At 36.8% G+C, this 27966-nt stretch overlaps 1 protein-coding gene and 1 non-coding gene across 2 annotated transcripts in view; one reads left to right on the top strand and one right to left on the bottom strand.

Moving 5' to 3' along the window:
• The window catches only part of LOC140141566 (solute carrier family 4 member 11-like), a 302152-nt gene extending 279319 nt beyond the window's left edge, over positions 1–22833 (top strand). Inside the window, exons 9-17 of the mRNA XM_072163474.1 lie at positions 11964–12096; positions 13961–14034; positions 15927–16179; positions 17146–17252; positions 18151–18316; positions 19398–19571; positions 20161–20356; positions 21267–21436; positions 22399–22833. Of these exons, the coding sequence (XP_072019575.1) occupies positions 11964–12096; positions 13961–14034; positions 15927–16179; positions 17146–17252; positions 18151–18316; positions 19398–19571; positions 20161–20356; positions 21267–21436; positions 22399–22462 (1337 nt within the window). The 3' untranslated portion in view covers positions 22463–22833. The remainder of the gene's footprint in view (positions 1–11963; positions 12097–13960; positions 14035–15926; positions 16180–17145; positions 17253–18150; positions 18317–19397; positions 19572–20160; positions 20357–21266; positions 21437–22398) is intronic.
• On the bottom strand, positions 4536–4608 carry Trnam-cau (transfer RNA methionine (anticodon CAU)). Its single transcript has one exon. It is a non-coding gene; the product is annotated as a tRNA-Met (tRNA).
• Positions 22834–27966: the final 5133 nt, after the last annotated feature.

Genomic DNA, 27966 nt, shown 5'->3' with positions numbered 1-27966 from the left:
ATTACCATGCTATTACATAGGAACACGTGACAATATTTTTTAGTTTGTCAATATAACGGTATTACACGCAAATCGATAGAGAAAAATTAATTGTGCACATTTCAAATCTCATTATTAAGTATTATTGAGTATCGATTCGCGTGTAACACCTTTATTTTGACAAACTAAAAAAATATTGTCACATGTTCCTATGTAATAGCATGGTTATATTCGTATTGCGCGGACTTGGATGTCGACCTTTTCCCATGATACATCACGATTACATAGCAAACCGCTGGCGGCGCCCTTATTGTGAATAGCGAGAATTCATTTCTCCAATTCTCACGTTGTATAACCATAACATAGCCAAATTAATAGCCCTATTCATTACATTTCCTCTCCATATGCTTAATAACAGTGTTGCCAAAACATTTCAGTGCCAAAGCGCAGCAAACTGGTTCACCTGGCCACAGTGAATGACTCCCAAGTAGCCATTTTTTTAATGACGAAAAAGATGCACAATAATGGATATTTGAGTGGTTTCACCAAATTTAGATTGTTAATGACCCATTTGGGTGGAAAAGCACTTAACAAAAAACTTCTGGTACTTAATAGGAAATTACTGACCAATCAATAAATGGTCACAAAAGCCTGTGTTAATTGCAATTTGGAGCTTCAGCAACTCTAAACTCAAGTAAAATACATCACATTATTGCCACAGCCTGATACTTAAGTACAGCCCAACTTAAGCCAAGTAGCCGCATGTTTTGTTTAGTTGCGGCAAGTGATTGCCAAGTAGCCCAATTGTGCTCTTAAGGCGCGGCATTGGCATCACTGCTTAATAGTGCAATACAATTAATAATTTATGTATTGATTACAAAAACGGTCCCAATGGTTCATTCAATTATACTGATATGAGTGATAAGTCAAGTGCAGTTGAGGCTCAAACTTTTTTACAGGCTTGGAATTGTAAATTTTCCTGAACCTAAATATCATTGCAAGATGCATTATTTACCATGAATGTGTGCGTATGTATGTTGATTAGATATACTCCAGTCCTATTAACCAAGTTTGGGGAATGTCTTTTTTCCTTCGGATTTTGACAGTTTTATAAACAGGGTAAAGAAGAATCATGCATGCATCGCACACTAGCACAATTAAACATGAAATTACAATGAGTAGTAAGTGTAGGCTTTTTTGTAGGTGAGGTCAAAGGTCACGATGACGTCACTTCCGGGTCAAAGGTCATCATGTGTCAAATGTCACGATGACGTTACTTCCGGGTCAAAGGTCATCATGGGTCAAAGGTCATCAGGGGGTCAAAGGTCATATTCATGAGATGGGCGTTGCTAATTAGCATATATGAATATTCATGAGGTGGGCGTAGCTAATTAGCATAAATGAATATTCACGAGATGGGCGTTGCTAATTACTGAATATTCACGAGGTGGGCATGGCTAATTTGAATGAATATTCATGAGGTGCTAATTAGCATATTCATGAGATGGGCGTGGCTAAAAAAATACAAAAAAAATAACAAAAAATTTGAAAAAAAAATTTTCACAACAAATTTGAAAAAAAATTTGAAAAATTTTCACAAAAAAAATTCAAAACAAAAATTTCAACAAAAAAAATTTGAAAAAAATTTGAAAAAAGATTTAAAAAAAAATGTGAAAATTAAAAATTTGAAAAAAATGGTGAAAAATTTTTTTGAGTTTTTGAAAAAATTTGAATAAAATATTTTTTTTTCAGAGTGATCTTTTTGTTCTAGAAACACCGCAATTTTAAAAATAAGTGAAAAAATTTGCCTAAAATAACGCGTCGTATCGGCCGTATTACGGAAGATATCGCCGTCAAATTCGGTACATACGGTAAGGGTCGAATAACAAAGTATCCGCGAGGGTCGAGGGGTCGAAAGGTCAATGCGCTTAAAAAATTAATTTTGTCTAGGGAAATATCGTATTTTTCGTTCTATAGCACGTATCGAGGTAAAACTCCCTCACCATGCTACACGGCGACCCTCGACCGCATGAGCGATGCTTGACCGGAGCGACCCTTACACGAGCGTGTCCATGTACCCGTATAAAAATGACTTAACTTGGTTATGATCGGTGTGACATAGAACTGGATGAAACCAGTTAGAACCGGATAAAACCGGTTCTCCTATCACCTCCCACCACCACCATCACATACAGCAAAATGCACCAATGCGTCGATCGCGTAATGAAATGCGTCAAAGCGTAACGAAATGCTTTGATTGCGTAACTAATTGCGTCAAAGCGTAACGAAATGCGGCGACCGTGTAACTAATTGCTTCAATTGCGTATTGAAGTGCATCGATTGCGTAATAAAATGCATCAAAGCGTAACAAATTGCTTAAAAATGCATCATTGCGGCGTGAAATGCGTCGAGGCATAACAAATTATTTCAAAATTTAACTCTGACATAATTCTGGCAAACGTCAATTTCAAAATGGTGGCACTTGACCCCTTAACTTTCGACCTCGTGAATCATAGTATTTTTATTCCGAAATACATCAAAACGTAACAAATTGCGTAACGAAATGTATCAAAACGTAACATATTGCGTCAAATTGCATTGATCGCGCGACAAAATGCGTAACGCGAAAGGGAGGTTTAAAATTGGGGCAATAAAGAGTAAGAGTCGATTGTATTTTTTCTCTATTTTATTATTGCGAAAAATACGGGAAATATTCGAGGGTTAATCTTTGTCATCCTCTCCCATGGCAGATTCCGAGACATTATCATCTTCATCATACTAGAACAGCCCGTCAAATTTAGAGCGATGTTTAGCCATCGTTCTCTTTCACGGCTTTGTCCACCTCGGCGCCATTCTCCATTTTCTCCTCAAGATCGTCCGCAATCTCCGTGTAAACTCCGTGCGTCTTTTAGCAGCGTGTGGCTTCAGAGAAAGCGTGCTGTACCGCTTCGAAAAAATCGCGTTTGACAGCCCATACCGTTTTCAAATGGGCCTTTTCCTCGCCATCTCCGGTTCATGCCGTCGCCGACGTACTTTTCGTATTTCTCCCTCCTCATGTCTTCCGTGGCTTCTTTAGCTCCCTCGTACCATTCCCGGTAAGCCTCGTTGTCTTCCAGTTCATCGCTTTCTCGGTCCGAGACAACCTCATCCTCGATTTCCGAGTCGGACTCCTCCTCCTCCTCGTCTTCATCATCTTCTTCTTCTTCAAGGTGTACGTGTCGCTTGTGTCTCTCAAGATCGTACTTGCGCGAGAATGTCCTGCCGCACACGGAGCAAGGATAAGATTTTAAAGTATTCATGTCTCTTCGGAAGTTTCGAAATGATCGAAAGGTTTAAAATGACCGACTTATATACTAGACTTTTGCGTTACGCTAATCATTACGCAATTTACGCAAATAGTTGCACAATTAGCGCATTTTAAAGCAATTTATTACGCTGTGACGCATTTCAATACGCAATTCGTTGCGCTTTGACGTATTTCGTTACGCTTTGACGCATTTTGTTACGCTTTAACGCATTTTGTTACGCTTTGACGCATTTCGTTACGCTTTGACGCATTTTGTTGCGTAACTGACGCAATTTGTTACGCAATTGACGCATTGATTCATTTTGTTGTATGTGGTGGTGGGAGGGGATAGGAGAACAGGTTCTATCCGGTTTGATCCGGTTCCATATTGCGATTCCCCGTCACTATCGGAATACGAATACTACACACGGGCCTACGAAAGAGAAATATTCATGGTCAAAATGCACTACATTGCCCAGCTCTTTGACTCATTTTGAAGCATTTTATTGTGCAACTGATGTGCGTTTCGTTACGCAAATGATGCATTTTGTTACGCAATCGGCGTCACTTCCGGGTCGAGGGTCGCTTCCGTGTTGCATGATCAGGGCTTAAAGCTTTACCTCGATACATGCTAAAGAACGAAAAATACGATGTTTCCCTAGACAAAATTAATTTTTTACTCGTATTGACCTTTCGACCCCCGCAAGTGGTTTGTAATTCGACCCTTACCGTATATATCGAATTTGACGCCGATGCCTTCCGTGTCTGTTGCGCGGTATATTAGGCAATTTTTTTCCCTTATTTTTAAAATTTCTGTTTCTAGAACAAAAATTAAGCCATTTGGTGGACCATTCTGGCACTATTATTGTGTAGGGAGAGCGGGAGTGTTTGAATTTGTCTTTTTTGAATTTTTTTTTTTGAATTTTTTTTTTTTTTTTTTTTTTGAATTTTTTTTTTTTTTTTTTTTTTGAATTTTTTTTGAAATTTTATTTTGAAATTTTTTGAAATTTTTTTTCCAACTTTTTTCTTCAAAACTTTATTCATACATGCTAATTAGCCACGCCCTGATGACCTTTGACCCGTGATGACCTTTGACCCGGAAGTAACATCATCGTGACATTTGACACGTGATGACCTTTGACCTCGGTTGACCTTTGACCCGGAAGTGACGTCATCGTGACCGTACCTACAAAAAAGCCTACACTTACTACTACAATGAAATCATAGCATGCATAGGCAGATAATCTAGAGAAAAAACTCTGGACATACATGCCTGTGCGGGGACTTGAACCCCAGACCTATCGCTTATGTGGCGAGCGCTCTAACCACTGAGCTACATAGGCTGTCCCTGATCCAGCATCCCACAGGTTGGGAGAAAGAGGGGAGCAATACTTTTCACTGGAGGGGTGGCAGCTTGCCCCTTGGCTATGCCAGTGTATTCAATACCATATTTGAACTGCCTATATCTTAAATGACACAATAGTATAGTTTATACTAAACAAAACTTGTACTTTTTCATTGTGTTTGTTATCTTTAAAATACTAAAAAGATAACTTAAAGAAATTGAATTTACCACCATGACAACTTCATGCAGGTTTAAGGGAAAGCAACGTTTACTGGACATGACATGTAAAAACATTCTAAATGGGTAAAATCATATCTTCCACATTGATGAATATACATTCTTTTTAATTCCCTGATTTTTTGTTAAAACCAGACTTATAGATGAGTGATAAAATAAAACCATCGCAGCTATCGCAGAAGACAAACAGCAGATGAAAGTATTAACATTCTACGACAGAAAGACAAATAAATAATAGATGAAGTAGTGTGTAAAAAAGGCCAATGATGACATAACAATGAATTATGTATGATCCGCAACAGTTCTCTGCATGTGTGTGTGTGGGCATTAACCTTTCCTTGTAGATGTCTTTGGCAGGTGGTGAAATTTGATCACTTCCCCAAATAAAATCAATATTTATTTTGTATTATTATCATATTGGGAATCTACATTGTAAATGCATTCAAATGAGTACAAACATGCCTAGTAATGGGCTATTCCATTTAAAATCCACACAACCCCTGTGGAAGATTTAGCTAAGGTCTCCCACAGAGGGAGTATGAGTTTTGAATAGAATCAACATTTGCGTAACTTCCAGTTGTGGAAGATATAGGTACAGCCATAAAACATAGGGAGTATGGGTTTCAAAATGACTAACCCTGACCAGTTACATTTGAAAAACATGCTCCCCCTGTGGAAGATATTTCCAAAATCTTCCACAGGGGTAGTGTTGATTTCAACTGGTATAGCCCATTGGGTCAGTGGTTCTTGTGATGGAATCTAATTTTTTTTTTTTTTTTTTGTCTTTTAATTTTTTTCAACTTTTCAAGAAACAAAGCAAAACACACAAGACATTGAACAGGAAGACAGAGACGAGGACAAACAAAACACCCAGACACTCACACAAATCACAATCTTGAAACTGCCATGAACAGTTCAAAAGATTGGCTTGAGAAAATTAATAAAATTCAAAAGGGCATTACGAAGGGGCATCAAGATCAATGGTCCATTTCTTAAAATGGAGTCCAAGTTTTCCTTTGCTTTCAGCAATCTTGAATTCAACTTTCCGTTTTACTTTAACCAAATTCAAAAAGGCATTGAAGTTGAGATTTGTATGCTGAAATCTGCATCTGTGGATATAAAATTTAAGGCACAAGAAAAGGAAATTAATACACATATCATGTTCTGAAGTGTCTCTCACACCGAACATTTTATCAAATTTTGAAAAATTATAAGATTCATTTGTGACATTAATATAAAAACACAGATTATCCCATAGGGGAGAAACTTCCTTGCATTCACAAAATGATGGAATCTAATTTAACAAACAATGATGAAACTTGACAATTTTGATAACAAATACAGTGAAACTTATGGGTATATGCCATGCACATGCATTATAAACATGCACATGTTTATATAAACTTGCCATTTTTGCAATCCATAAAGATATATATTTTACAGTTTAAGCCTCATCTTTAGAATTTAGATATGGAGCTATAAAGTCAGGCTAAAAAGTATATAAGGTCGCATGTCATAAGTTGGGTATGCTAAAAGGGTGGAGGGATTACACTTTTCTGAAAATTGCGATACAAATTTGATTGGCTTTCCGTAACCCCATATCCTACAGCAGTGGTTGATACCTCATTTTAACCTAATATTATACTCTTTCAGTCTGCTGAAGCATATAATTATACATTATTCAGTAAAAAAATCACATCAGTTGAAATGAAAAATGCCAGGGGTGGAGGAGCAGGCGGATGTGGAGCAGGCGGATGCGGGAGTGTACAATAGGGCCTATGTGAAAATTCACATGTCAGCATGTCAAAACTACTGGTTATTTTTTCAAATCTAGGGAGGGTATGATGTATTGACAGCTTTGAATGTTGAATTTGTACAATTAAAACAATTCCTGACTACTTAAGGTGGTACTACACCCCCTGATAAATTTTGTGACTAATTTTGCATTTTTCTCAAAAAGTAACTACGTACACACTGGTAACAAAAGTCATGTATATTATAGGGGCAAGGAATCCAATTACTTCACTGAAATTTCAGTGATTCAAGACAAGGGGTCATTATATATGTTAAGAAATGAGGTATGTTCTAGCGGTACCTCTTTTCTTATCATAAATAATGTACCGCTTGTTTTGAGTCACTGAAATTCCAGTGTAGTAACTGGATTCTTTACCCCTCTAATATACATGTCTTTTGTTACCAGTGTGATATTATTTTTTGAGAAAATGCAAAAATAGTCACAAATTTATTAAGGTGTGTAGTACCACCTTAAAGGGTTATATGTTCCATTTTTTTCATCTTTAATGAAATCCTAGTTGAATTTCAGTAATTTTAGCAATATGCTAATGTACATTTCTCTTCTTGATATTCATTTCCTCAATAATAGAATAACCATCTTGCTAATTACTCGTAAAAAGGTCATTGACCTTCACAATGTAATTAACTTACGTACAATTATTTTAAAAGGTTCATTTGAAGCATTAATGTATTGAGAACATATCCTCCAAATCTGATGACATTCTTGCATAAAATAAAAAATTTACAGTCATTTTTGTAATTGAGGTCCGATTTGAGAAAAACGCATTTGAAAATTGAGATTTACATAGACACCTGTGTATTAATTAATTACTAATTAAGCATTATCTCAAAAATTAAGCATGTGTTAAGGTTAAAAATGGTGTTAATTATTAGAGATTGTCAATATATACAACATATCCAAAAACACATTTTTTGTCATTTTTGACCATGTAATGGAAATTGTACCCAACTTATGACATGCGACCATAAGCATGTTGGGCTATATGTGATGCGATCAAGCCAAATCAGTCGGAACTCGGAAATATTGATTTTGAGATATAGCCAAAGAAAGGAAATTTTTCCTTTTGTTTCCTATTGTTTTGGAAACTCTTTATTTGCTCATATCTTTGGAACTGGTTGTTCAATTTCAATGGGATTTTCTGCAAAATCCAGCTTTATAAATACTTTTTACAATCCTATAGGAAACTGAAAATTTATTATTGCCGAGTTCCGACTGATTTTGCTTGATCGCATCACATATATGGAAAGATGGGAGAGACCTACTGCTTTAAAAAAATTTTATCAGAATGAAAATGGAGTGATATACACTCACATAAGATTGAAAGTACACTCTTGTAGATTGATCACTATTGACACTTCACAAAAGAGCGACTTGTTTACAATAAAGAGTAACGCAAGTTAAAACTTACTTCTTTTTTACACATCCATCTCATTGCAATTCCACTCATTTCTCGTCGCATGTTTGTAGTCAATGGCAGTTTGCAGACATAGAGGCCTGAACAATTTTAGGGGTTACAAGCAGTGCTGCAAATATTTGTTTCCGATTTGAGTCAAGTCAAGCTTTGCTAAACACTGTCAAAGGTGCATTCGGGGATCTGCTGGGAATGCAGAAACAGTGAAAAGGACCCTCAGTGGAAAGACCTCTAATTTGGTTGAATAGGGTAGACTGAAACAGGTGTTAGTTTAAGGTTAGCAACTATTTTAAACTGTTGAGATTCAGTAGTTCACAGGATCTTGCGAATGGTAGCGAGCTTTGGCTAAAATTGCATCGATCATTTCATAGTGAGTGGCATAGGTCCTGTGGTTCTTGAGTTATGTTGTAAAGAGGGCTGAAACAACAACACTTTTGTAAAACGTACATAACTCCTTAACAACAATAAATCAAGCAAGTTTTCAAAGTATATGATTTGTAGAATGAACTTTCATAAAACATCAAGGTGTTATTTTTCAATAATATATAATGAAAATCAATATTTTGGCTGTTTTGACAAACAATACCACGTCTACCCTTAAAGATTCCATTATGTTGCCAAAGAGGACGTCCTCAAGTTTGGTAAAAATTCTGATTTTTCCATGATTGTAATGTACTTTGGTAAACTAACATACCCTGCAAATATCAAGGCTTTAGGTGAGCATAGTTGTGACAAAAATCCAAGATTTTGAAAAAAATGATGGAATACATTGTTTAACCACTATGATTGAAATATTAGTCGAACACGTATGTGATACCCATATAACACTATGTGTAGACAGATTGCGGGAAGGTCATAGCACATCAAAAGGACCAAACTTAATCACAATAGATAGAGGGATGGTGGTTTTCTTTGTTGTGCCTAATCTGTTGGGGTCAAACTTGTAAATGGGCATATCTGACAGTGAAAACTAACATTTTGTGGACCAGAAATACAAATCTATTTTTTTAAGGAATTGTAACAATTGATATGACTTTAAGTAGAATATTAATGAGATCAAAAGAGTTTGCAGAAACTCGTGAACCACTCAGTAAAGCCTAGGCATGTTTGTGGTCATAGAGGTACCTGCTTGAAAGCAAAACACCTGTTCTTGTTGATGTTTGTGAAACACCCATGGTGGTTCTCTTTTGATTTAGGAGACAAGCAAGTCTCAACGTGCCGTTTGTTACCCAACAAAATCTTGCTGCTATCATTTGAATATAGTATGGGTAAACTTGGAATTGCCCAGCTTTATAGTGTATCTCAGGAAAGTTATAAAGAACAATTTGGACATGATGTATAGGGCAAATTTGAGACCCGCTCTGACGAAACCCGCCATAAGTATCACCCAGCCATTTCGAGATACGGCGAGTCAAAGTTGGGAAAGGGGTGAAAAACCTTGCAGATCCAAACCAAGTCCCTAAACATGTAATTTTACAACTTTAAGGCCATTTTTCTTGCATTTGTCTTTTTTCTTGCATTTGACTTTGCAACCATTTTCTGGTTGATATAAAATGAACTGCAAGTTATTCATCACTATGAAGCATAACACAAGTACGTGCGCAGTGAAGACGAGTAATGAGTTAGTCTATGGATACTCTACTACAAATTTCATGATCCTTTACACGTTCATGTGAAATTATAAAATCAGTCAGCCAAAAAGGGAGTATGCAATGCAATGCTACCCCAGGTTGCCCAGCTATGAGCAAAGATTGAATGATAAGGACATGATCAGACTTGAGACTTTGAAGAATTGTATAAATTTGAAAGCAAAATACATCCACATTCATAGCTGCTGATTGCGCACACAGAGTAGGAAACTTTATCCAGCATTACCCTACTTCCTGACAATGTAGTGCATGGTGGAAGATAAAGTCGCAAGAGGATCTCATTATCCTCATATGTCAGGCTCAGTTCTTTGACACCAGTACATTTGTACACTCATAAAATAACCTTTGGATGTATTGGGTATAAAAACTCATACTGTTTGATAAAGTCGATAATTGAGGTATCATTATTTAAAAAAATTGGCTAATCAGGCTTGGGCACAAATCATCATTAGGCTATATTTTAAAAAGTCTTTATTTATTTTGTACAAGTTGTACCTGTTGAACAAACTTCTTAAATAAAATAAAATAATAAATTTCGGAATTTATAAAGCGCATTTTCCAGAGGATTAAAAGCACTGTGATAGTTCTTGATAGTGTTGATTTAATCTACAAAATAGCAATGTTGTTTTTTGTTTTTGTTGATTTTTGTTTTCCTTGTTTTTCCCATTTGACTCAGCTATTGTTTCTGCCAAGTGATGAGAGTCAAGATATATATTGATAAATTTACTTGTTATGACTTCTGTGATTCCTCCCATTTGGATCTTGAAATCTAGGAAATAACATTCTTAGTCAGTGGGAGTGGTCTAGTTCGTAGACACATTTCTGATTGGACAATCGCATGATTTCGGGTGCCGTCTATCAAGCCGTAGACGACCCCACGTCATCATGCGTCTTGATAATCGTAACATGCGTGTAGAGGTGTGCGTATGTATCGCGCTGGATGCGTGACTAGTGCGGAATACGCGCGCGCTAGCAATACGCCGCAACAGAATACGTGAAGTTGTAAACAAGTTTCGTTCATTTTATAATGAGGGGAGTTTTTATGACGGTAACTTAGTTTTTGCTTAAAAAATTTGTTTACAGTTATTAAAATAATATTTAACTGACTAAGAATGAGAATAAGCGATAGGAATTTTTATTTTGCCTATCCTCTACCTATGATAGGCGACAGGCAGGTCCAATATTTTTATCGTAGTGGATACCGGCTGCGCCGGCATCCACTACTCAAAATATTGTTCCCGCTTGTCGTCGCTCACCCGGCAGAGGATAGGCAAAATAAAAATTCCCATCGTTTATTCTCTAACTGACAAACCCTCAGCCAGGCACAAGTGGCTGCCCCGCCATGACCAGATAAGTCACAGGAGAGCAGAATTGTTTTGTCCTGCGGGGGAATTGAACCTGGGACCTTTCGCATTAAAGGCAAAGACATTAAACATTGTGCCATACTGATCTCCATTTTTGCTTGAAAATAATACTACCAAATTTTTGATTAAATCAGTATGTGTACTTGAAACTACTACTGGATAACTAAAAGTAGTCGCCACTGAATTTTAATGCAAAATACTAACAAAGCAGCTAGCACTTCCTTACAATTATGTAACACAAAAGTAGTGCATTTTCTGACATAACTCTATTGTTTACTTGCACAGGTGAAGTATCCCGTTTCAAGTAAACCATGTCATATCACCACAATCTTGATAGATTTAGGTACCCTCAAGATTTGCACTTCCTGTGACAAATTGTATCACTATAACAAAATAAGGGTCTCATGGGAGTGTTACCTGTGGCTCATCAACTTTATTTATTCAAGAGCAGCAAACGTACATGCGTGAGAGGCAAACACACCCCAGTTTCTAATGTTTTTTCCTTGATAGAGTTGGTTATTTCCTAGATTTCAGCTGTTAATGCCAAGATATGCTTGACTTAAAAGACCCAAATATCAGTGGTTGGCAGGCCAGATTTGACCAGCAGGCTGTCTTGAGAATCCCTGCCATAAATTATATAGTACTATATTCAGATTCAAGACTTTGTATGAATATTTGTGATCTTTTGAATCTTATCCCTTACATGTATTATGTTTGAAATTATATGTTTCTTCCTTAGGCTAATGGAAATTGATCATTAGTTTACGATTGGACACCTACTAAAAAGATGAGATGGCTTTTCATTATTCATTATATTGCACTAGTCCCAGTCTTCCTCATTTACTAACTGCATGTTTTTTCTTTGATTTCTTCCAGTAATCTACAGTATATGTGAGGATTTTGACCTGCCTTTCACCACTATGTACACCCTTGTAGGCATGTGGAATACATTCTTCCTATTTATATACTCAATATTTGATGCTAGTAGACTCATGAAGTGGTCAACAAGGTAAGGCTATGTTTAACCCTCCTGCCGATCTAACATTGCCTCTGATTGGTCAATTATGTGGTATCTTCACTTAAATCACCAATCAGAATGGAGGTTTGCAAGTAATTCACCCCAATTTTTTGCATGATGAAATTATTCTAACAATGTTGCCAATTGGTCCAATTGATAGTGACATTTTTTTTGACCAATAGGCAGGTAGTTATAGTTCTCATAGGATTAAGATATATTGTGAATACTATTGTGAACTGCTCATACAAAAAACCTAAAATAAATCCCCACACATGTTTTGCACATGTGTTAATTAGAAAACTATCACATGATTGCAATGTTTTGAAGCGAAAAATAGGAGACACACTTCACAAAAGCATTCATATATTGAAATTTATTCATTCTGTAAATGTAAGATTGGTGTCTTTTTAAAGATTATTTTCAAGTGTTTTCTGCTAGATGACATGTTTTTGATTTGTCAGAGTGGCTCACAATTATTCTACCAATATCAACTCTTATAAAAGGACAGGTTTGAAGGACATTTCACATGCAGTTAATTGAGATAGATGATTGCAAATGTGATTCTGTACCCAAGAAGGTTGTCTTACAATGCTGTCTTCAGCAGATAGCATTGTCCTATAGTGTGGAATAATATGCTATCTTTAGTAGATAGCATTGTCCTATGGTATAGAATAATATGCTATCTTCAGTAGATAGCATATCAGCAGATAGCATCGTCCTATGATATGGAATATTAAGCTATCTTCAGTAGATAGCATATCAGCAGATCGCATTGTCCTATGATATGGAATAATATGCTATCTTCAGTAGATAGCATTGCCTTGCAATATGTGACTCCTCGCCACAACTGAGCCCGGATGTCGCCAGTGCCACTATTGAGATATGCTCCATCGAACTTAACAATAAACAATAGGAAAGAAAGGATTTATTGACTGTTTTATTGATTTTTCACTACTTAAATGTCAAGTACTATAGACATGATATACATCATTTTAAAGCTAATTTCAAGCAGAATATTTTGGTTGAATATCTCAAAAATGATTGGCGACATCCGGGCTCAGTTGTGGTGAGGAGTCACATATGTAAAGTTGCATGCTATCATCAGTAGATAGCATTGTCTTACAATAATGTAATGTTGAATGATATCTTCAGTAGATAGCGTTGTCCTATCATATGAAGTGATATGCTGTCTTCATTAGATAGCATTGTCTTACAATACTAGTGCAAATAGGTTCTGTGCCATCGTTCATCACAGATAGATGCTCTTACAAATCAAAAACATTGTTTGAAGTACACATATGTCTATAGCAATTTCATAAAATTGTCAAATGTAACACATCCTGATCCAATCAGTCTAAAGGAGATAATGTTGAAAATTGAGCTATTATCACTGTCAACTTCATCAGTAATCAAGCATACAATTAGTAATTACTAAGATCCTTACATTGCAGGTGTATTTGGTCTTGAAGTTATGAGCATTTATAATATTTATTTTCGTATGTATTTTATTACTTTTTTACTCTCTATTTGTTACTTATGTCAATTTTACAATCTTTGGTATGGTTAGATCAGATTTTGTTACACATATTAAAATTGTGACAGAGAAGGGCAATGGGCTATTCCAGTTGAAATCCATACGCCCTCTGCATAAGGAAGATGTGTCTTTAATCTCCCACACAGTGTGAATTACAAATGGGGTTACCTGAATGGGTGACTCCATTTGAAATCTACACCCCCTGTGTGGTAGATTAAGGTCATGTCTTCCATAGGGGTGTATGGATTTCAACTGGAATAGCCTAATCGTAAACCCAACCCAAGTTGATTTGGCATTTTCTCTGTTCCTTTTCTTTTTCAGATCCACAGAGGAGATATTTGCTCTATTCATATGTATAGCATTCTGTGTGGATGCCTTCAAGGCCCTTGCACACAGTAAGTAGTAGCTAGATATCATGCAATCAGTCTTGTTCAGTTGCTAGATTTATTTTACAAAACGGGCTATTCCAGTTGGCATCCATACACCCCCCTGGAAGACACGACTTTAATATCCTACACAGAGTGTGACTATCAAATGGGGTTACCTAAATGGGTGACTCCATTAAAAGTCCTCACCCCCTGTGTGGGAGATTAAGGTCGTGTCTTCCATAGGGTGTATGAATTTCAACTGGAATGGCCCAATATGGGGCATGATTTCATGCTGAATATTGGGGTAGTTTTATTGAGTAAAATCATGGTAAGAACATTTTGTTATGTCAATGCAAGAAAATGTGTATGTGTAATAGCTGCCATATGTTAGATTTTGAAATTCCATTTACAGAGGAATCCAAAAACTTGATAAATTCTAAGGCCAAAAAAAAGGTTTGTCTCAAAGCTCATGAGTGCTTTGAGAACAAATACGAAATGCGATTTTTATTTTTTTTTTATTATTATTATTATTATTATTCCTGACTTGGTATTTTGATGGTATTTTGAGGAAAAATATATGATTTTTGCTGAATTTTTCTGGCAAATTAAAAAAAAAAAAATTTGAAATTAAAAAAATATGCATTTTTTTTTTCTTCTTCAAATTGCACGATTTTACAAATGCGCGCGCGAGATTTGAGACAAAGCCTAATCCCATTACAGTATTGAGTTTGATATTGTTCATGACATGATCAAAGTTGGTCCTGGAAGCATCTCAAGTCCCGCTACCTCCAAAGTTGGCACCTTAACACTTTCCATGCGGGTGTCGACTGCAGATGACAAGTTTAATTTTTTTTTTTTTAAAATACAAAAATTTCAGAATTGTAACTTTTCATGACCCCATTTGGAATCAGCTTGAAAAATGCTTTATAATGAGTACAAACAAGCCTAGTATTGGTTCAATGGTTCTTAAGATAGCTCTTGATATTTTGAGAAAATATTTCAAAACTTGGGACTTTTTATGTTGAAGCGTATGGGTAGCATGCATAGCATTATCAGTGCTATTGCACATACGATTTTCTGGCACTCACATGATGATTTGAAGTAATAGTAGAATGGAACCAATGGAGTAAAAAAACATTTTTTAGTCAGTGGCTGTTGTTAAGCTTGTAAGCGCTGAATTTCATTGGTTTTGAATCTTGTCTATCATGCGGTAGACTGCAGTGTGTGCATCGTCACAGAACATGCTTTCGTAGGTGTGCACAAGCTGCATCTATGTAGCACTTTGTAAGCGTAGTGCGTAATATGCCATGTAGTATGGGCATCCACTACTCAAAATATTGTCTATCACATAATAGCATGAATAGAGGATAGTAAATATAAAAATTTGTATCATTTATTCTTATTTTAGTCAGTTGAATATTATTTTAATAACTAAAACTGCAAAGCTAGTCAAATGTCTTGGCACATTTGAATAAAACCCCTCAATCAATGTTGAATCATACTTTTTAGTTACGTGTGCCTAGTAGTACTCAACATTGATTTGTGGGGAAGGGGAGGGTTGGGGCCTTAGAAACGGATTTAGGCTTGACACCAAAGAAACCTTCATTTCTTCACATTAAAAATAATGGAAATAGGGCCATAATATAGTGTACATTTTCCATATAAATGTCCCAACACATTTTGATAATGATTGTAGTTTCATTTAGGAAAACGTAAGTTATCAACATGAAAATTCAGTTGCGGGTGCATTCTAATTAGACCCACAAAATAAAGTTAGTCTCAGAAGTAAATGGAAAAAGCACTTTTTTAAATTCTTAAACACACTTTTGAATCGATGTATTAATTCTTCTGGGTGAAAAGTAGTAAATGGAGATAAACCATCTTGCTTATATTATAACAACTTTCTATCTCCAACACAGGCTTCGACAGCTACTACCACGCCGATGGTTGTAGTGACCCAGCCATTCAGAACGCCCTCAACCAGACGCAAAACCTGACTTACGATTACAGCGATGCCAGCAAGGCATTCTCTAACGCAACAACTACAGAAGCATCCTATGCTCCAACTGCACATCCCTTCTATTATTGCCAAAGAGAGAATGCACTTCTCTTTCTTCTCTTGATGTTTGGAACTCTCTGGGTTGGGGTCACTATATTTAGGTTTACAAAGAGGTAAGAATAAAAATTCCTTTAAAAAGGAATGGAGTGCACATTGAAAGCTTTGATGTGATGTGCTGAAATTGCCCCCAAAAGATAATTGGGCTATTCCAGTTGAAATATGTGCACCCCCTATGGACGACAAGACTTTAATCTCCTACACAGGGTGTAGACTTCAAATGAAGTCACTCATTCAGGTGACACAAATTATAATTATTATACACCTTATGTGAATGATTAAGGTCAAGTCTCCCATGGGGTGCATGGATCACAAATGGAACAGCCTGTTTTCATTGGGTCTTTTGGTATATCATGCTTTAAATAATAATGTCATCCTAGTGTCCTGTAAAGGAAATAATTTTGTCACTTTGCACAAGTTTATGGATTCAAAATCATGAGAATAGGCCAAGAGTTTGCTCATAATTCTAATATTTCATTTTATTTTTGATAATCAGGTTTTGATTTAAGCAAACTTCAATCGTAATCAAAATTGTCATTGGCGTAATAAGTCCCAGAGTTCCTGCGTTTTCAGTCCTGTAGGTCAATTAAAGGTGGAGCCACTTGTTGCCTATCATGTGCCATCATTGGGCTGTCGACTGTATATAGAGTCATATTTGGGCTATATCATTTGTAATCTACACTCCCCCTGTGGAAGATTTTGGATTCTTCTAATATGATTTTCAATGAACACATCAGGCAGCTCCATTTGAATTTCATACACCCTCTGAGAAAGATTCAACTTGAATCTTCCACAGAGGGAGGTTGACTTTCAAATGGAGCTGGTTAATGTGCTAATTCCATTTGAATTTCATACTCCCTCTGTGGAAGATATTTCCAAATTCACCCACAGGGGGAGTGTGGATTTGAAGTGGATTAGTCCATTGTGAATGTTGATTTTGACATGATATATTTACATGTACGTGTGAGTAAGCTATTTTGAATGTCCTATTTGGACTCTGTTATGTATTTCTTTTATCCCAGTCCATTTCTAGGGGCGAGTAAGCGTGAAGTGGTCGCTGACTATGCATTACCAGTAGCTGTACTTTTTATGTCATTCATAGGATCCTATGTATTCAGTGATATTTTATGTAAGTACCTAAACAGTATCAAACAAATATATGCCTTAGAAGTAGAATGCATACCAGATTTAATGCCCGGGGGAGGGGGCAGTTAATTAGAGATAATTTTTAGGACGATAATTCCTGTTAAAATCATTAGGTAAGAAATGACAAACTACGAACTTAGACTCAATGACCTCCGGTTCACTTCCGAGTTTACGATGAGACTATTGCCAACTACCAACGGTTTTACCGATCTTGTGTTCACCATGGTAAGCATACTACACAAGATAGCATGATGGTAGACTGTTTTATTGGAAGGGGCGAATAATATAGTATGCAGAGTTGAAATTTCAACTCAATTCTGAGAAAGGAAGAAAATAAAGGTGGAGGGGTGTGTTAAAGATTTGCCTAATGGCACTGGGCTCCCTTGCCATAACTGGAGTGTCAGGCACAAACTAAAAGTGCCCTCCTGTAAAAATTCCACCAGCTAATAAGAGCATGTACCGGTACCCTTAATTCTTGTTGGGATTTTCAGAGGAAGGAGCTCTCTATTTGTACATGAAATATACCCCAAGGCAAAGGAGCCCATGTGCGCTATTACACTGGGTTTCAGAGAAGAACGGTAGTCCCTTGCTCTGATTGACGCGAGCGCTCTTTAATGAGCGACATACGCAGAGCTATGCATGTCCTTCAAGGGCCCCGATTTTCGTCAACCAACGTTTGGACTCATAATCTGCCAATCAGATTATCGGTCTGTTATGATTGTCAGATGATTGATTCAGCCAATCAGAAACCCACTTCCGTGTTTACGCTCTGCACGCACTCAAAATGTAAACAACTGCCGTTCTAATCTGACAAAAACTGTAGGCGAACCTTTATGGTACTTTTGTTTATGATAAGATACAATTGTTATTGTATATTTCAGTGGAACGTTTCCCATACACACCAGGTCCACTCTTCAAACCAACTCTGTTTGAAGGCATCAACATCTATGCCGTGCTTGGTTCCATGGCAGTAGGTTTCTGTCTATCGCTGCTATTCTTTATGGATCAGAATATATCCAGTGCAATGGTGAATAGTTCACAAAACAAGTAAGTTATTATAATTGAAGACAGAAAGACTATAGTTTACGTATGACGTCCTGTCAACCAGACCAAAAATGCTGTACTGTGCAGGTCAGCAACCAATCACGGCATGCCTTTGCCCTGACGTCAGACGCAACTAGTCTTTTTAATTCGGTCTTCAATTATAAAATATGAACAGTGAGTGGGACATGACAGTGTGTTTGAGATAAAAAAAACCTTTAAGAGATACATATAGCATCAAAGGTGGTAAAATTTTTAAAGTTTAATTTTGTTGCATGTGGCACTTATCAAATCATAAAAGTACTTACGAGAAGGAGGATTATAAGCTCTGTATTGAGTTTGGTCTTCCCTTTTTAATGCAGTATAATTTGAACTGCTTTATCTCAGAATTTACACTGATATCTTAAAACCTTTTAGTAAATGCATCATATTCTCAAAAGTTCACAGTTTAGAAAACAAATTTGGTATAATTTGAAAACTAATTGACAACAGCTGCAGCAAATTATCAAATGTACCAAAGTGGGCCATGTTCTTGGCAGGAAGCATTGGTAACACTACAGGGTTATAGGAGGCACCCCCCACTTTCACTTCACCCCTTCTCCACTTTGCTTTCACTTCATCACCTCCCCTTAGTTTTCCCAGACAGAACCAATAAAATCACTGATAATTCCACTAGTTTAGCCAAAATATGCAACTTTTTTTTTTTTTTTTCAGAATTTTGCCCCCGTCTGAAAAAAATGCTTATTCTTTCCACTAAATGCCTCACTCCTTACAATGATTATTCTATTCTGGTGTTTCACAACCAATAATGATTAAGTAGCTATTGTATAGATGAGTTGACCTCAATGTTTATCAACAAAGGCAAGGGACTGGTATATCGATATGCTTGAGTGAACCCCATGCAACCACTACACAGTTCAATAGCCTTATTGTGATGTGGCGGGAGTTTTAAAAACACAAGCCCTGGCATACTGCCAGGCAAAAACAATGGAAATTGTGATGATGCATGCGCATACTTCCAGGCATTGACATCAGAAGTCACCTTATCTTTATAGTAATTGTACTATTGTTTTTGTTTCCTTCACAGGCTACGTAAAGGTTCGGCGTACCATCTAGATCTGTTTGTTGTTGCCTTGCTTAATCTGTTTTTGTCATTGTTCTGCCTACCCTGGGTCCATGCTGCTCTTCCACACTCTACATTACACGTGCGTGCCCTAGCTGATATCACTGAAAGAGTTGATCAAGGACATGTCTACAGCATGTAAGTACATTTCAACTCCATAGGGAGCAATCTAAGCCAAAAGATTGATGGAATGAATCCTGGGGTCCATTTCACTAAACTTTACGACGCTTCGGAAGTCTCGAAATCATTTGTAACTTACGAGGAGTTGTAAGTTACATTTCAGTAAACATACTTACGAATGTTACCCTTTTTAAGTAATAGGGATTTACTACAGGGACCCTTTGTAAAGTTACGTCTGGTAATGGGTATTCGTAACTTTATGTACGGTTACTTGAGTTATGAAGGGTTAAAAGTTTAGTGAAATGGACCTTTGGTTGGGGGAAGATAAATTTTACTTTATAATAATGCATGCCCTTGCTGATGTTACTGAAAGAGTTGATCAAGAACATGTCTACATAATGTAAATGTAAGTAGATTACTCCTTGGGAAACAATCAGGACCAAGAGATTGATGGTATGAATCCTGGTTCTTGGGGGGGGGGGGAGTTATTTATTTGCATACTTAGTTACAGGTTTACGCTTGGTTTGTACACCTGTTAGCAACCCATTGACTTTGTATTGTCATCTTTTTTATATAATGTTTATTTCTTTTCTTCTCTTTTCCACAGCGTGGTGAGGGTGAGAGAGACACGTCTCACAACCTTCTTCTCACACATCTTAATTGCTCTGTCCATGTTTATGATACCCGTACCTCTCCAGTACATTCCTACTGCAGTACTCTATGGTCTGTTCCTATACATGGCCTATACTGCGTTAGATGGCAATCAACTATTTGAGAGGCTTCTGCTTCTAGTAACTGAACAGGTAAGGGCTATTCCAGTTGAAATCCCTACAACCCCTGTGGAAAACATGACCTTAATATTTTACACAGGGAGTGGGAAATTCAAATGGGGTTACCTAAATGGGTGACTCCAGTTGAAATCCCTACAACCCCTGTGGAAAACATGACCTTAATCTTTTACACAGGGAGTGTGAATTTCAAATGGGGTTACCAAAATGATTATTAACTATTTATTGAGAATATGATAAGAAAAAAGTCGTTGTTTCACATTGCATTCATCAGTCTCGGACATTTTTTCATGAAGTCAATTTTGCACCCAGTCAATTAAATTTGCGAAAAGATCAAATAAGAGGCATGTATATTGTTACAAAATATGTCACAGCAAATAAATGTTGTGATTTTTAAGACGGACAAAATTGAGACATGGACAGAAGTGCATAATGTTGACCAAATAAATCTTAATCTGTGATTCCTATTCAGGATATACATTGTGTAGATTGTAATGATGTAAAAGAGGCTGTGCATTAATATATAGCCGGGGAAGATACAGTTTTGAAATCCCAAAACAAAACATTTTTGCCCATTCCTCATTGTACCAAATATTATAGATCAGAAAAGGGAGTTTTTAAAGGAGAAGACTCCATAATGTAATGTTGATGTAAACAAATTAGAAAATATATCAGGGAGCTCATTATTAGTGTAGGCCTACCCAAATAAATAGTAAACTTGTGCCAGTCTGTTTCATGCTATCTACAGTAGATAGTGCTAACAAAAGTTACCTTTGCATACTACATATAAGGACAAGTGTTAAAATCATTCGTAATTTTCTTAATGTTTCGTTAGCATGACTAAGATTCAATAGATAATAGTGATACCAACCAGACAGTGGACCTATTGACTCACAAGTAACATTTTTACCTTTTTGTATTTCAGTCTGCCTATCCGCCCAACCACTATGTACGTCGTGTTCCTCAGAGAAAGATGCACCTGTTCACAGCAACACAACTACTTCAGTTAGCAATCCTATGTGCGTTGGGCTTCGCACCGTGGCCCTATCTCAAAATGGTCTTCCCTGTTATCATACTGGCCTTCCTTCCTATTAGGTAAGAAAAACAAAATAATGATTATAATTCACAACTTAGGATTCAAGTAAATGATTATGGCATATTAGGCAGGAGAAGAGATCAATCAATCAATCAGTTACATTCATATCATAGCGCCCGATTCATTTCAAAATGTTCAACAGCGCTCATTAGCTCAAAAACTACTCCTGATAAGCATCCTGAAATCGGTGGCTCTTCAGTTTATTCCACAATCTGGGAGCATAGACAGCAACAGCTTCTTGGCTCTACAAAAGAGATACCATTTGAGCATGATGACCTGAGCTGCCTTTGAGTAACTCAAACTTGAAGCATATCAATGATGTCAGATGGAGCTTGTTCGTGAAGAGCTTTATATATAATTGAGAGAATTTTGTAATCAATGCATTGTTTGTATGCTTTCTGTGCAATTTATACTTCTTGAATTTAAGTAAGTAGATAGGCTTTCACGACGGGATTCCATAACAACTGAATTTTATATACGGGTGCGCCGTCGGATATCACATTACCGGTGCAGCCTGTCAATGTGTGAGAACTACAGTACTGGTGCAGCCAGTCACTGTGAAAATGGTCAAGCTGTCATCAGAAGTGACTTCATCAGGAATTTATATCATTTGCTGTATAAAAAGATGGTCGGATCAAACCATGGACACAGATTTTGAAATAATTCTAATGATAAATAGAATAGCAAACATTTTAAAGAGGAAGCCCCGCCAGAGCAGTTCTTCTGGGGCGAACCAAACTTGTCTGGTTATCAAATTAATCAGTGACAAGGTTATCTCTGAATTTGACAGGTGCTAATTGATGCAATGATATTAAACATCAATTAGCACCCGTCAAATTCATAGATAACCTTTTCACTGATTAATTTGATATCCAGGCAGATTTGGTTCACCCCAGCTCTGGCAGGACTTCCTCCTTAATAAATTTTCATTTTCTTCCTGTTTTTTTTTTGCTCTGTCCAGGCACAAACTGATTCCGTATCTGATTCCGACCAAGTACCTAGATGCATTGGATCGCAGCCATTAACGACGATGCGAATTCAACCAAACATGGTTCCATTCCATCCATCCATTCATCCCATGCACTGAATAGATCAATTCCAAAACGTGTCTCCAATCCGGCCAGCCAAGTGATGTCTACATAGATATTATATTATGAAATGCACTATTACAGTATATCAGAGATAGAATAATATATGATGAAATATTGTATAAAAAATATATCTATACCGTAGAGGTGTAAGTGTGTGTCTTCTTGTTTTTCAACAAGCTACCTGTAATATTTTCATGTGTGATTCCTCGAGGATCTAGCCTTGGCCCCAACCTCCTGATAGGATTTTATAAGGTGTACCCCAAGGATTCAAACTTGGCCCCAATCTTCCTAGTAGGATTTCCACAATAAGCCTCAAATATATAGTGTTTTTCCAAGAGTGATTTCCTTTATCTTCTAGCTTAAGTTCAATTGTAGCATTTTACAAATTGCAGTTCCACAGGGATCAATCCTTAGCCCCTTAATCCTCCTGACAGTATTTTCCAAAGTCTGTCCTCAAGGACTCGGCCACACCACCCTGTGAATTCATTCAGCATGCTGCAAATATTGTGAATTTAAGACAATCAAGTTTTGGCCCATCTATATTTTTCTGCTAAAAGCAACACACCATGAAAGTAGCATACTGCAGCTAGTTATCTTGATGGTGGTTTACTCTGGAATATTTGGATTTCATCAATTATAGTTCATTCCTTTTATGGAAACATGCAGCTGCAGCAGTTTTATGGAGTGTAGCATTGTTGAAACCTGGGGTGGTGTCCGACTACCCTCTTGGACACATATTTTGCAGTATAATAGGGGCAGAAAGAATGAAATTTAATTTTCAATCGTCTCTTTTTGGACCGTAGTTCTTTGCCAACCAGGACAAACTTTTATACACTCCATCGTGCACTGATGTATTTCCACCTGTACCCAGAGAGGAATCAATTTACATCATAACAATAGGACATTGTTTGAAGTATGGGAAGAGGAACTTATTGCCTTGAATGGGATATTCCAGTTGAAATCAACACACCCCTGTGGAAGACACATCCTAATCTTCCACACAGGGCGTGTGAATTTCAAATGGGATTACCTGAATGGGTGACTCCATTTGAAATCTACACCCATTGTGTGGGAGATTAAGGTCATGTCTTCCACAGGGGTGGATGGATTTCAATTCTCGCTATTCGCAATAAGGGCGCCGCCAGCGGTTTGCGGTGTAATGGTGATGTATCATGGGAAAAGGTCGACATCCAAGTCCGCATAATACTGAATATTACCATGCTATTACATAGGAACACGTGACAATATTTTTTAGTTTGTCAAAATAAAGGTGTTACACGCGAATCGATACTCAATAATACTTAATAATGTGATTTGAAATGTGCACAATTATTTTTTTCTCTATCGATTTGCGTGTAATACCGTTATATTGCCAAACTAAAAAATATTGTCACGTGTTCCTATGTAATAGCATGGTAATATTCGATTGACATGCTGGACTTGATGTCGACCTTTTCCCATGATACATCACGATTACATCGCAAACCGCTGGCGGCGCCTCTTATTGCGTAATAGCTTAGAATTGATTAGCCCATTACGAAATTCAGTTGACTACGTGTCATAAAACAGAAACTTTGGAGCAATTGGATTCAATTTAAGACCCAGCGTATATTGTGTTACTTGATTCCTTAATAACTAGTATGTGAGGTGTGTGTTCTTATCATAAAGCAATGTGTACAATTCATGTATATCCCCAAGTGACCCTATATGCCGATATGTGATGCATTTAAACAAAAGAAGTCATTTCAAGCAATTGCAGTTCCACAGGGATCAATCCTTAGCCCCCTAATCCTTCTGACAGTATTTACTTAAAAGTTGCATTTTTCATTTGAATGGATGTCTCAGTTTGCTAAATAGTGATGCAATTGTTGTGCATCTGCTCTATTGGGCTAGCCGTTGAGGTATCACACTGGGCTAGTATTAGGCTATGTCAGAGGGTATCAGACACAACCTAGCCAGTATGACATTTTTTATAACATTCATGTCCATTTCACATATGCTAAATTTTTTTGAAAATCCCATAAAAATTGGATATACCAGATTTCCTGAGATTTGTTCATTATCATTTTGCTGAAACCAATTAAAAATACTTTTAAAAAAATCTGAACAAGACTTTTGATCAAAGTCCATTTTAGTAAGAATGGACTCATCAGCTTGTTTGAGGAGATCAAACCAGTGCAAAGTTTTTTGTCGAAAATAATTTTTTTATTACTTCTGTGGTCTGCGCTGTGCGCCGAGCGTTTACACAAGTGTAAACACAGAAGAGACGGACAACAGTCTTGAAAAGTTGACCACTGGTCGAAGGAAATACTAAAAAATTTTCTCTCAGTTGTGTTCAAAAGTAGTCCAATTGTTTCATATATGATTGTTTTCAGCAAATAATCAAATTAAAGACTTACCTGAAATGTTGAATTTCCAGTCTGGATGAAGGAATTTTCATGTCTGTAATCATATTTTCAGAGGAAAATAAATTTGAAGGGATTTTCAGCATATTATTGCTTGTAATAAACTGGACAATGATAAATGAAAACAAAAATGAAACTTTGTTTGAGAAATGACTTATTTTGTTTAATTGCATCCCATGTTGCCATAGTGCTATTCCAGTTGAAATCCATACTCCCTATGGAAGACATAACCTCAATCTCCCACACAGCATGAATTTCAAATGGGGTTACCTGAATGGGTGACTCCATTTGAAATCTACACCCCCTGTGTGGCAGATTGACGTCATGTCTTCAACAGAGGTTGTATGTATTTAAACTGGTACAGCCCAGTGTAGAAGGAGACGTATTGAACTGATTGAGAGTGACAACTATGCATAGCTATGTTATTATTGAAGTTTTCATTTGTAATTCTATTTTCTATATTTGAAGTATAATTATAAGTAGCCATTCATCAAATAACTGTTTGGTAACTATATATATTATAATATCATAACCATTTTCTTAATCGATGGCAGTATTTCCCATGTATATATTTAGATACTTAGAAGAAAGAAAAAGGCACTTTGATTATTTTCAGTATTCTAGTTAATATCGAGTCAGAGATGGATATGAAATCAGCATCTATTTCCATCATAATGGGCAAATCCAGTTGAAATCAATACACCCTCTTGGAAGACATGGATTTTATTTTCCTCACAGGGAGTGTGAATTTCATATGGGGTTGCCTAAATGGGACTTCATCTGAAATCTACACCCCCTGTGTGGGAGATTTAGGCCATGTCTACCACAGCTAGGGGGTGTGTGGATTTCAACAGGAATAGTGCAATGTAATATGTGACATAATCTGATCTAAATTTCAAACCAAAGTCTGCAATAATGAAATTGAGATTTACGCCAAAATACAAAACAAAAATTAACAAAAACATATAATAACAAAAAAACATGAAAATGGACATATTAAAAGTTCATAACTTTGTAATCAAATATGCCAGGGACTTACGCTGGTTTCATACTTTCCTGCTGCTTGCCACTTTGCCGCTCTGAAGATGATTTTGCTTCACTGCGCAGTTGCACCAGAAATGCTAGCCAGTGACCAGCGGCAAGCCGATATATCGATTACCTCACCGTTTTGCCCAAGCGCCAGCATCGCTGGGCATTGAATTCAAGTCAATATCATTTTGGAGCGTTGCTGAACAGTGCAAGCTGCATGATGAAGCGTCTCGAAGCCAGCATTAGGCATTTCAATATCAGTAGGCTAAGGCACTGAGCAAGCTAGAAATGGTAAAAACTAATTCTACAAAATTCCTGACTTTGGCCTGAGTAGATCAGATCAGATAATATTCCTCATAACATGCAGTATGCAAATTAGTCACAACTACTGATGTGCCCAGGGCTAGTAACTTTGCAAAACAGGCATTTATTAGTCGAATTTATGGTACTTGCATTCATGTAGAGAACCTCCCCCTTTTTTTATAGAAAGAAAAAAGGAAATACATTTTTTGGAATAAATATATAACTTTTGAAACTGAACATAATACATATTTCAGTATGGCATAATGAATTTCCGGAATATGAAGATGACTCCCCACCATAAAAAAATACGTGATTGGTAAATGAAAAGACAAAAACTTGTGGTATTAAATGTGTGTGAATACTAGTTTACATTATATCTATATACAAATCAGAAATGTTCAGCAATCAGTATTATACCAAACCAAGGAACAAGCTATGTGATATTTTTAATACATTGGTGGATAAGGTGAACTTGAAAGAGGGTACTTTTAAGTGGTGCTTCAGGAGAAATGCAATCATACTTCTGTGCAGTAATGACTTGTATGACTCAGTTTCAGATATTATGTTACCACTATTCACCCTTTGCACGGATCCACCATCTTGCTACCAAAACGAGGTTCTACCTGCAAACGCATGCGCAAAAAGTGCATTTTTGTTTCTCACACTTTTCTAGAAATGAGCCAGAAGGCTTTTTCAAAGCGTACACAGCATTTAAAGCATGCGTTTGACAGGCACACGCTATACGCAGCACTTTGCGGGTAGAACCTCGTTTTGAGATGGCCGTGCGATCGTCGAATACAATGACTCAACTAAATTTTGTTAATGATTGATACTGATAAATAAATGATTATATGACTGGACAAATTGACTCAACTTGCAACTTACTCAGGACACATAGTTTGAGACTAACTCAACAGGATTTACACATGCGGAGTATGGCTCAGAACAATGCAATGACTCAGCTATGGTGTTGTGGGGCTAAAAAGGAACATGCACATGGCAATTAGGGGGCCTTGGGCCCGGGCCCATCTGGCCCAGTGGTAAATCCGGCACTGGGTTCAAATTGCCTGCACAGGCAGGTTTCTTTCCTCTGGCTTTATATCTGCATATGCATGTAATCTTTCTATTATAATATTGTGTTAAAATGGGCTAGTGTGCCATACATTTTTTTTTATTCTCTTGTTATATATATATCTGATCAAAAGACTTCAGAAAACTCTTCCTTGATTATTGGCTCAGTAGGTAAGAATGAGACTTGGACTCGGAGCAGACAGCCTTCTGATCAGGTTGCTCACATTTTGTCAAAAGAAATGTGTATATTCATTTTCTTCTAGTAGTGGAAACAAAATATGTATGAAGATTTTCTTTAAAACTTTACAATCCTGTGACTTCACTTTTATTAGACTTGACTGGACAGAAAAACTGCACTACCCCAGTATTATCTGAAGATGGGACATTGGGACTTGGTTACCATGGTTATTATGAGAGGGGACCTTAATATATGACTCAATATCACTGTATGACTACTAAAGCCTTGTCATATTTGGTTGACTTAAATATCTTAACCCTATGAGAACTACCTGCCTATTGGTCAAAAAGGAGTTTTCATTATCAATTGGACCAATCAGCCACATTGTTAGAATAATTTCACCACACAAAAAAATTGGGGTGAATTATTTGCAAAGCTCCATTCTGATTGGT

This window comes from Amphiura filiformis, chromosome 19 (genome assembly GCF_039555335.1).
Source record: "Amphiura filiformis chromosome 19, Afil_fr2py, whole genome shotgun sequence".
NCBI lineage: Eukaryota > Metazoa > Echinodermata > Ophiuroidea > Amphilepidida > Amphiuridae > Amphiura > Amphiura filiformis.
Note: the sequence above shows the minus strand (reverse complement) of the source record. Positions and strands in the feature narration are given on the sequence as shown.